Source organism: Ixodes scapularis, unplaced genomic scaffold (assembly GCF_016920785.2).
Source record: "Ixodes scapularis isolate PalLabHiFi unplaced genomic scaffold, ASM1692078v2 PGA_scaffold3__209_contigs__length_174095766, whole genome shotgun sequence".
Classification (NCBI taxonomy): Eukaryota; Metazoa; Arthropoda; class Arachnida; order Ixodida; family Ixodidae; genus Ixodes; species Ixodes scapularis.
The window spans coordinates 43,455,562-43,466,844 of record NW_024609868.1 but is presented as its reverse complement, the minus strand read 5'-3'; the positions used below and the strand labels follow the sequence as shown (position 1 = coordinate 43,466,844).

Sequence of the window (11,283 nt, the reverse complement as noted above, 5' to 3'; positions counted from 1 at the left end):
AACTGCATTTTTTTTCTTTTCTAAAATAGTGAACAAAAACTGCTTTTATAAATAACTGAAACGGTTCGCGCAACTTATATTTTGCACTTCGACTAAAAAGAAGCTTTCAGTGGCTCTGACTAGTAGTAAGTCCAGGAGCAAAGACGTTGCATTTTGCACGCTTTCGGCACCGCGGGTCGCCCCCATAGGTGGAGGAGGTTTCCGTGTCGTCCAGTTAAAATATGACGCACGAATATTTAGCTACTCTCTCCATGCCCGCTGGCTTGCCCAAACCCCAAGAGACGTGGAAACCGCAAAAAAGGTAGACGCTTAAATATGATTACAGGGCCCTTTAACAGCTCTGTCAGGAGCGACGGGATGAGGCGATAGAAACCTTTTTATCTCTATACATATTTGTGCTCATATCAAGAATCGTAGTAATAAAAGTTCGGCTCCTTGTGGAGCATTACTGATTTCTCCTTTTAGGTGAACTAAGGTTCTAGATTAGATATATATTACATTCTAGATTAGATATATATTACATTCTAGATTAGACATATATTACATTCTAGATTAGATATATATTACATTCTAGATTGCATTCTAGATTAGATATATATTACATTATCAAGTCTTATATATTTCAAACGCCATAAGTATCGCTTCTTCCTCCAACAACCGAATCTAACCACTTCGCGTGGCGTATGAACAATGACCAAAACTTGCTTTTTTCTTGGGAATTGACTTTTCAGAGGTGCAACGAGGGACAGCGGGACTTGGGCCGTCGAGTGACCGAGAGCTCAGCAAAGTGAGTAACTTTGTTTCACTTCCTTGGGTTGTTGGCGGGGTGCCGCAAAGTGGCATGTACGGGTTGGCCAGGTGGGTTAATATTTTTTATTGAGCCCTTCGCTGAGTGTCGCCGCGAAGCACCGCAAACGGAAAGGGGGGGGGGGGGGGGGGTAATTAAAGCGCGTCCCAGTGATAAACCCGCATCCCCCATTGCGCCTTCGAAAAGTGCGACCCTTTTTCTTCATGTAAAAACAAGTAGTTATACTTTTTTTTTTTGTCTGGTTAAGTATACGTATATTATACTAGAGAGCTCTTCTCCTTGCCACGAAAGAACGCAGCGCATGAGCACTTGCGACCACTTTTCGCCAGAGGGGTCCGCCATTAAATTGCGAAGGCTCCCCATGCTTTGAGATGGACCCTCTCTACAATCTAGGCTCTCTTGAGAACACCATGGCACCATCTATGCGGCGACCCTGGAACTGCATTTTCCTAGAGCGAAGGTTTTGCGTTATTTGTGAGGTCAAATGTAAAGCAGTTCTTGAACATAAAAAAAAAGTTTTTAAGTAAAAAAATAAAATAAAATGATGCGCGAAAAAAAAAAGGAAATATACGGGGACCGTGAAGTGGCGCTCTCCAGTAGGCGGCGCCGATGTGTTCTGGTCGTCTGCTCGTCGTAACTAGTTTTCAATATTTTAAGAGGTTTCAAGGCACACAGTACTAAAAAGTTGCAAGTGTGTGAACAGGCCTTAATGCCTCGCTAGATGCCCTTAAGGTAAAAGAAATGAAATCAAATAAGATAAGAAAAACAGTCCTCCTTTCTCCCAAACAAACGTTTGCTGCTCGCCCAGAATTCACACACAGAAGCACCACCTGAGTCAGTCGTTTCCGAGACATGGTCCCCTGGATGTAGCTCTTGATACTCCGGAGTTTGTTTAACAATGTCTCCAGAAAATTGCCACCATCACAAGAAAAAAAAAAAAAAAAAGAAAGAAAAATAATTTTTTTGTTTCAACTCTCCTGCTAAAAGCTGCAAGGCCCAAAAACACTTGACTAGCTCTAATAAAAATCGAACCAAAATGTACAATATTTTTAAACAAATTGCACAGTTTGCAGTGCTGCCTTTCTTTATTCAGGGGTCCAAAGCTTGAAAGTTCGGTCAAATGAAGATGTTGCCAGGTACTTTCCACTAGGTGAAATATCTGCGCCCATGATTTTGCCATCATGGCCACTCAGACTGTGGACTGGTGTCCATTCGGGATTTGACCAAATCTGCAAAAATGTAAGAAAATAAAGTACACAAAAGTAATTTGAGCATAGTGCTTTGGCATACCTATCTCAAACATAACATAGCAACAGATGTATAATGTGAAATCACGACTTGGGTGTCCGAGTTCCTAAAAGAATATAAAGGGCCGCCCCAGCCACAAATACTATGTGTTTCGTTAATAAATTAGAGCAGTGCAACTACTATACCAAAAGTTTTAGTGCAAATTTGAAATAAGAATATGCAAAATTCAATGTGAAGCAAATTCAAATGAGAATTAAATATTTAAACAGCTTCAAATACTGAACAATAATAGTACTAGCAGAAAAGAATCCAATTCAAAGCAGTAGCATAGGAGTTAGGTTAGATGCACCCCCTCCCCCCTTTTCCACCCAATGCACAAAAAGTTTTGTGTGATGTCTGTTGCAGACTACGCGCGAGACTAGCAACAAGCTGCAGTGGCGGCACAATCGCACGTTCAGGGTATACGAACGAGGCAAACTGGGCATGCCACGAGCAGCCGATGGCGGACCAGTCTTTGATCCCAAGTAAGAACAAAAGCTCGTATTCGTGAGACCAAAAACTCTCTCTCGGAAACGCAACATTTGCAAATGTGGTGGAAATTACTACGTCAACTTGCAAACAGCACCAAAATAGAAATAGAATCTTTGGCCAGAGTAGTTCTTTAATGCCTAACTTAGTGACAATTAAAGTAATTTCATGCCACAAACTGAACTCCAAAACTATCAACACCATATCGGTCCAGCCAAAGCCTCATTCACAAGAATGTAAAATTCTCAGCTGCCCCTGCTCACCTTGACGGAGTTGTCATAGGATGTTGTGACGAGGTATTCCCCCGATATTTCTGGAAACAAACACACAGTTTAGCGGATGGAAACAGGAGAATGTGTGCAAGCAAGATGCTAGGCTCCAAACACACAGCCCATCACTGTGACATTATGCACACAAATCTGTCCACTTACTCTCAAAGATGACTCGAGACACCAAGTTAGTGTGTGCTGGTATGGTGTATTCACACTTGCGCTGCCTCAGGTCCCATACCTTGATGGTGTTGTCTTCGCTGCCAGTTGCTAAAACATACCTGCAATAGCAAACAGCGGGTTTCCATCAAGCCTTAGTGAGAACACAAGCATACCATAGAAGTACCTGATTGGGATCTCGCAGATGCCCGAAGTTCCTACAACCCATTCCCAAAGCTTGTAAATTTTTTTTTTTTTTTTTTTTGCAAAGTTTTTTAGTTTTTTAACAATGTGGCTTTGAGGTGCTAATATATTTGCATCTTTTGATTAAATACTGATTATAAAAACACTGAAGAAAGTTAGTTATTGTCATGACAAAAGCAGATTTAGAACTGAAGGGTTAAACAATATTCCAAGGATTGGGCTTTCTTTTATTTTTGTCTTCACATTTTTTTTTTCTTCTTTTTTTTGCAATGAGGTTTTTAGGTAAAACATATTTGCACCTTTTGATGAAATACCGATTATGAAGAAGTGGGAGGAAGTCTTTTGTTTCAACAAAAAGAAATTCGGAGCTAGAGGGTTAAACAGCGATTGAGAAATTGGCTTCCCTATACAGCTGCTGATAGGTTAATGTATGGGTTCTAAATTCAGACACATACAGATTACCCAGAGCACCCTTCTTTGTCCCCCCGAGGTCCGAAATTTGCTCGGACATTCCTGCCTATATGTATAAAGCGTTTCCCCAGCTTAAGCACTATTTCGGCAGACCTGAGTCAGGCTGTTTAGCAAATTATTGTCTCGAAATTACCTGACTTTTCCAGGTTTTCCCTGACAGTTCCAAGTGATATTCCCTGACCACTGTAGAGGCGGTTAAATATATAAGACCATTACAACACAAGGTATTGAGCATTGAGCACTGTAAGCCTCAATTTTTCGTCCAGTCCCTATTAAATTAGCACTTCCTTGCCGCCGACATCATCAGTGAAAAGGCCACTTCTGGAAACACAATGAAAACACGACGCTCAACCAGACACGTCAATAACCTAATGGCAGCATGGCGCATGACCGCCAGATGCACACTTTCGGATACTTTTGGCTTGAGGCTTGAATTGGATTGGGGTCTGAGGCTTTCCCATCTGTTACTAAATCTAGTAGCTCTAGCTGGATCTAGCCTAGTGTCGTGCCCTCAATCCAATTCAATTCAATCCAAGCCTTGAACTGGACGTTCCCTTCGCAGCAGGTAAGCAGAGCCCGCGCACCGCTCTAAGCAGAATTTATTGCCTATTTTTCTGCCCCCGAGTCCTCAAGTATTTGCTCAGGGCACTCAATGGCGTTTCCGGCTCATTTTCCCTGACTGGGCTCGCTTTTTGACAACATCCCTGACAATTCCCTGCTTTTTCTTGGTAATTAAAATTTCCCCGACAATTCCCGGTTTTCCCGGTCGCTAGACACCCTGCGAGTACCGACTGATGCGCAACTACGAGCCAAACATTCCCCAGTATGCACATTACTGTTTACGTTGTCAGTGGGCTCGTCCACTGCTTCATTGCATTAATGCCAGAACCGGAAGGAGCTCCTCTGCTAATCACTGAGGTGGAGGGCGGTTTCCTTGAGTCCAAAAATTTTGAAAGCTCCAGAATTAATGCGTGATGTGGTGCAATTTTTGACCTCCTGCCAACAGGAATGGCACCATGAAGAGACAAGACCGGAGGAGAGGGAGCCACATCCTTCCATTCCATCTAGCTCACCGGCAACAGTAAAAGCGTCTGGGAAAAAAAAGCTTGCAGACAAACCCGTTGGGTGAGAAGGACAAGCTGAGCACAGACTTGAGGTGTCCCTCGAGGAACATGATGCAGCGCCCCGTGCGGAGGTCCCAAATGCGGCCAAAGGCGTCCATACCACTGCAAGTACGCGGGACAAGAAAAGAATAAAGAAAATGAATGAAGTCTGGATGTGCAGATTCACTACAAAACTAAGTGCAGCTGTAGCTTTTTTTTTTTTTTCATGCTGACCGAAGAACATATTTTAAAGCAGCCAATCAGATTACGTGGTTTCATTTAAACTGCAGCGCCTTGCGTGAACCCAAAGGAGGTTGATAGAGAATGCAGGCAAAGCAATCCAAACAATAAACATTTCTTTGTTCGAAGGTCAACATTAGTCTCCAAACAAAGATAACTCTGCAACTGGGTCAGTCGGTCAGCTATTCACTGGACAAAGGAAGAGTCATTGGGCAACTTTAACTGCTGTAGGGGAAAACACTACCTGGGAATTTCAACCTTTAAACCGCTCACTCAATCGGCGTGAAATTTGCAGGTGGTGTTTGTAGCCATGCAGAAGGAGGGCATAAAGAGTTTCAGCCTTGTGAACCAATTTTATGCAGTACTATACCCCCAGAACGAAGTAAAGGATAGCTTGGCATGGAATCTGCTATCGAACCCATCTTCGAGAAATGGTGTTGATAACCACATATTTTTCTGGTAAAATGCCTACTGGAATAGCTGTTGCTATGAAAAGAAATTTGACAAATAATGTGTTTTCCAGCTAGAAAGATATTAATATTTTTTTCTTTTTACATTTACCAAGTTCTGCATTTAAAAATTTTTCATAATAAAGGAACATAAAAATGCAAAATCCAAGTTCATAGTAGCCAGCTCCACAAATATTTTAAATAAAAGCTGCAAAAATTAAGTCTCTCGATAGTTTTATACTGAAATGATAGATTTAAGTGAAATTTAGGCCAAAAAGTGGGAAAAAGAAAAACGTGTTCAGAGTGTTTGAACTTCTACCTTTTCTTTAAGGCGCAACGATTTTAACGTTGAAAGAATTGGCACCTTCTACTTTTGACATTGTTCGTCTAGCCAGAAAGGACACAAAAAACACCTTCTTCCTTCGAAATGTTGCGATTCCGCCGCGTAATCGCGAGGCGAAAATTAGAATATTCCCCGACCTGCAGCCGTGAGCGGCGGCCACGAGAAACACGCGGTATGACGTCAATGGGGGTCTTGTAGAAAGATAGCAAGTTGTGCGAATACCTGCTCGATAAAAAGTAACTTTTCTATAAATCTTGTCGTTCCAACATTAACATAAATGCGTCAAAAACCTGGTATCATCGACAAAACTTTTATTATACGGAGTTTTAGTGGCGCCATCTATCCTTATCCAGAAAACCATCAGCTTTATCTGCTACTGCGAACAGCCACAAGAAGCCGGAGGGGGACAGGACAGTGCCGGACGTTGATGGCCGGACCTGGATGAGACGTCCTCCTCTCACCATATTGTTCGCGCTGTGCCAGCACGTGGTCAAGCGGTCGCGAGCAGACGAGTTCTCGCTGCTCACTGATGGCTCTAAAGAGAGAGCTTCATCGCAACCCCGTGTGACCCCCATTGACATCACAGCGCACGTAACTCGGAAGATGCCGAAGGAGTTGAGAGGCACCAAAAAACCTAAATCTTTGTCCATTTTTAAAATAAAAACTCAAACATGCAGGCAAAAGCGGCTTTTTGTTCTTTTTTTCAGAAAGGTAGAGACACCAACTCCCAAATTATTTAAGCAAAGCACTGAAATTGTTGCACAGCTCCTTTAGCATTCGTGGATTGAAAATAATTATAATTTATAAAAAAAAAAAAACTCTGCAGCATAAACAAATTGAACTATCTGGGAACACTATCTAGATGTTGGCAGATGTAAATATGAAATTTTTAAACATCAACTTTTTTCACAAAACATTTTTTTTTTCTGGCTATTGTCTTCCCCGAGGGAAGAAAGTGACACCAATTTCGACGTAGGACTTCCATGCAGTCGCCAGATATTCGTGGAGTGCAGAAACTACAAAGCTGCGACCTACCCTCACCCTGTTTTGCAAGCACCGGCTGCCATCATAGTAACAAACCATATTCAACCTCTCCGGGGCCGCACAAAGCTGGCAGAGAGAAACCATCTTTTTGCAGACCCGAGTAATCTTTCACCGAACAGCTTTTTGACAAACACATCGTTACGTGGTCGGTCGGCAAAACTGAGGCACAGACGTCGTCAACGAAGCATATTTGACGGGTCTGCGAGTATTCTTTTTTGTCCGTTGCTGCAGTGGTACGAGGGCCGAAGATCCAGAGAAATCATACATTCACAGAGGACAAAACCAATCGGTGTGCCTCAAGGAGGCAAAAGGGATTGTGTATTGCACCGTCTACACCGTGGCTGCTCGCACTCAACTAACACAGTTGGCAACCTCTAGACCAGTTCAAGCACTTGCGACTGCTTACGACCGAAAAGGCTAAAATCCATTTTTAAGCATCTTACAACTGCTACAACTGTCTGTGCAGTCGTAAGAGGCTTAAATCCAATGGTTTTAACCTTTCCGGTCATAAGCAGTTGCAGGTGTGTGAACCGGCCTTCAGCATTGCAGGCGATTGAAGATTAAACTTGACTCTGTGGCACCTAGACATAGTCCCACGGCGCTTAGACGTAGTCCCACGACAGTATGTCGTTCAGAACTTGAAAGGCCCAAACCTACCCCGTGGCTGCTAGCGATCCGTCGCACTGGAAGCTGATGTCGTAGACGGCCTTGCTGTGGCCCTCCTGATGCAGGACCTCCATCTCCCTCTCGAGGTCCACGAGTCGCCAGGAGTTGTCAAACCTGGGAGCACGAGATACATTCAAAGTAGGCTTCGAGGACACTAATGGCTGAGTGCAACAGTTGGTCAGCTGGAACGAGTAAATGTCGGCGACGGTGGTCTCTTCTAAGCGAGGACCCACAGACTCCCGACGTCTTTGCAGAAATATACGGGAAGTCCTACGAATCAAGAAGGGAACTTACTGGACGCTTCACTGACCTTCTCCGTGGCCACTCGAGGTGAGGCCTGCGCACCTAGCTTTGGACAAGAATGCTGCCGCTGGGGCAATGCAATTCTTAAATAGCCTGGCATTTGTACGGCTCTCTCTTTAGAAAACAAAACGCATAGAAAACAATGCTTGATGCTGACATTATTTTCCTCTAGCGCTACTTGTCAAACCTGACATCACTTCGTCTTCGCTCTTCTCATTTGTTGACTCTGACGTCGGGTCTCAAGTTCTGCCTCTTTGCCACATGAATGTGCAATAGTAGTACCATGTGCCAACATGAACAAGACACCCCCACTCATGAAGCGCTGGTGAGCCTAGGGAGGAGCAATATGATGCACACAAATCTGGTGCTTCCCACGGCTTCGCAGAGGCATTCCTGACCTCCAAACGAAAACAAACAAAAAGTGGTCGCACCGAACCTTGTGAAGCATATAATTAAAATTACTCAACCTTAAGAGTTCTGTACAGTCTTCAACAGGAGGCATTGACTGATTGATTAGGGGCTTTCTGGCGCAACAGCGACGTGGCCATACTGTGCCAAACTTAAATATTTACGCAAAGCAAAGGTAGAGTGTTATTTAATGTAGAAGTAAAAGTCAGATACTCGGGCAAAGGACAAAATGCTTAGAAGGACCTAATTATCTGTGGTGATAACATACTATAGAAAGTGCATGTTGTAAAAGCTAGAATTTATGCAAAAAACCTGTTTTCTCAAGGAAACAACACGTTCAAAGGGAATAATCGGCTGCTCGCCAAGCACTAGTGCAACATGAAATGGAATACAATACATTGCGAATTCCGGAAAACAGGAGCGTCTTTCTTGTGCAAGGGCAGAGCAGAGACCAAGAATATGCCAGACCGTCAAGATCTCACCACAGTGTTCGCAAGAAGGTGGATCTGCCCCATGCAACAAGTAAGCATGGGTGGCATAAGAATGACCAAGCCTCAAGCGACAGAGTAATATCTCACGAGACCGGGTTTTATGGGAAGAGCTCTCCCATATTCCTAAAACAGGTTTGATGGGGTGTAGCTTATTGTCATGCTGTTGATTCCATTCTGTTTGCCATTTTAGGAAAATTGCTGCCCTAAAAATAGGCTTCAGGTCTTGATGTGGTAGCTGCAGACGTGTTTCCACCAAGTTTTTGGAAGAGGCCACAAGCCTGTCAGCCTTCTCATTGCCCCTGAGCCCAACGTGGCTGGGTACCCAGCAAAATATGATGTCATGCCCCTTTTGTAGGCCCCTATTTATTTTTGCACGCACAAGCTGGATGAGATTATGTTTTGAATCCTTTACAGAGCTGATTGCAGTTATGACACTTTGAGAATCAACAAACACGACGGCCTTCATTGTATAGTCCACTGTTGTTAATACAGCTCGTAGTTCTGCAGTGAATATACCAGCAACACTGGTCAACCGCTGAACGCTCATAAATGATTCAGAGTACACAGCAGATCCAACAAAAGAGGAGGCCTTTGCCCCATCGGTTTAAAACTGTGCATAACCTTTGTATTTTTTTTAGTACCTCATGAAACTCCCGCTGGATGATTATGGGAGAAATGTCATGTTTGTTGAACCTGGTGAAACACCAATCGCAGCTGACTGACAGCAGGTCCCAAGGCGCAACAGTGTCAATCCTTTCGAGTAAGCTTATGTCATTCAGTTCAAGACCAAGAGATTGACGGATGTCTTCAAGGCGAAGACAGAGCAGCCGCACAATACTAGGCTTATTTTGAAAAATAAGGGAAGAACTAGAGTCATGCACACAGCGGTATGTTGGATGGTTAGGGTCGGACAGGACTTTGTAGGCGTAAATCAAGCTAATATATTGCCATCTTTTTTCCAGCGACATCTGATTTGTCTCTACATATAAACTGAGGACTGGAGATGTCCAAAAAGCCCCTGTGGCAAGTCGAAGGCCAAGGTGGTGAGTCTTGAGTGCCGATAACCTTGCCGATCCGTAAACTACTGCTCCGTAATCAATGCGGGACCTGACGAGGGAATTATACAGGCGCAGCAAACACTTTCTGTCAGATCCCCATGACCTGTGTGACAAGACTTTAAGGATATTAGCAGCCCTTAGGCATTTAAGTTTCAGCTGTTTCAAATTTGAAATAAAATTTAGCTTCCTATCAAAAATGAGTCCTAAGAACTTGTGTTCATTTCGGGTACTTATGGGAGTTCTATTGATCTCTAATGATGGTTCCAGCGTTATTCCACGTTTTAGAGAGAACGGTACGCACACCGTCTTCTCAGGTGAGAACCGGAAACCATTTTCGTCGGCCCACTTACTCATTTTATTTATTGCGAGCTGCAGCTGGCGTTCACAGCTGGAGAGGTTGCAAGAAGAAACTGATATTCGAACGTCATCAACGTACAAGGAGTAAGAGACGGTGCGTGGTATAACCTTCGAAAGAGAGTTGATCTTCACGGCAAATAGTGTAACTCTCAAGACACCCCTTGTGGCACCCCGTTCTCCTGAATAAAAAGGTATGAATATGTGGCACCTAGTCTAACTTTGAATGTTCGGTCAGACAGAAAGTTTTTTATAACACAGAGCATGCGACCACGTAAACCTCATGCAAACAGGTCCCTAAGTATTCCATACCGCCATGCCGTGTCGTACGCCTTCTCCAAGTCAAAGAAGACTGACACGCAGTGCTGCCTGTTCACAAAAGCGTTACGTATAGTCGTTTCCAGGCACACTAGGTGGTCAACAGTTGACCGCCCTCCACGAAAACCACATTGGTTCCGATCAAAGAAACCTCGCATTTCAAGAAAATACACCAGTCTCCTATTAATCATCCGCTCAAATATTTTGCCAAGACTGCTCGTAAGTGCAATAGGGCGGTAGCTGGATGGAACTGACGAGCCTTTACCAGGTTTCAACAATGGGATAACATGGGCCTGCTTCCAGGCTTGGGGAAAGTATGCCTGCTTCCACAGATGATTAAAAAACCAGAGCAAAGTTTCCAGAGATTTTGGGGCCAACTGACGAATCATCTCGTAATGAATCCTGTCAGGGCCAGGGGCCGACTGTTTCTTTAGACTAAGAGCCAACTTAAGTTTGTGCATTGTGAAAGGTTTTTTGTATCCGGCAGTATTTCCTCCAGACATACTAATGCGATGGCATTCTGCACGAGCCTTGAATTGTCTAAATTCTGCCCGGTAGTTATCGGAGCTAGAAACATTGTGGAACTGCTCTCCGAGGACATTAGCCACATCTCTAAGCGAGATTGTGGAATGGAAAAGAAGAATCGCAAAAGCATGATAATCACCCTTGATTTTGCGGTATTGATCCCACACTTCCTTGGACGAGACAAACATACTTCACCCAAGTTCCTCTTTTAGCTCGTTTCCTCATCCATCGAGCTTTTGCTTTTCTCCTTTTGAACTCTATTCTATTGAGCGAAGTAGGGTACCGTCTGAACGT

The 11,283-nt window shown here is 43.7% G+C and overlaps 1 protein-coding gene and 1 long non-coding RNA gene across 3 annotated transcripts in view; one reads left to right on the top strand and one right to left on the bottom strand.

Moving 5' to 3' along the window:
* Window positions 1–274: 274 nt before the first annotated feature.
* On the top strand, window positions 275–4,806 carry LOC115331137. The gene is made up of 3 exons (XR_005716124.1): window positions 275–301; window positions 732–787; window positions 4,694–4,806. It is a non-coding gene; the product is annotated as an uncharacterized LOC115331137 (long non-coding RNA).
* LOC8042303 (U4/U6 small nuclear ribonucleoprotein Prp4) overlaps window positions 1,848–11,283 on the bottom strand; it is a 29,734-nt gene continuing 20,298 nt past the window's right edge. For both annotated transcript variants that reach the window (XM_029993180.4, XM_029993181.3), the window contains exons 10-14: window positions 7,524–7,646; window positions 4,806–4,913; window positions 3,016–3,134; window positions 2,848–2,897; window positions 1,848–2,037 (exon numbers count right to left, since the gene is read on the bottom strand). In XM_029993180.4, the coding sequence (XP_029849040.1) occupies window positions 1,894–2,037; window positions 2,848–2,897; window positions 3,016–3,134; window positions 4,806–4,913; window positions 7,524–7,646 (544 nt within the window). In that variant the 3' untranslated portion in view covers window positions 1,848–1,893. The remainder of the gene's footprint in view (window positions 2,038–2,847; window positions 2,898–3,015; window positions 3,135–4,805; window positions 4,914–7,523; window positions 7,647–11,283) is intronic.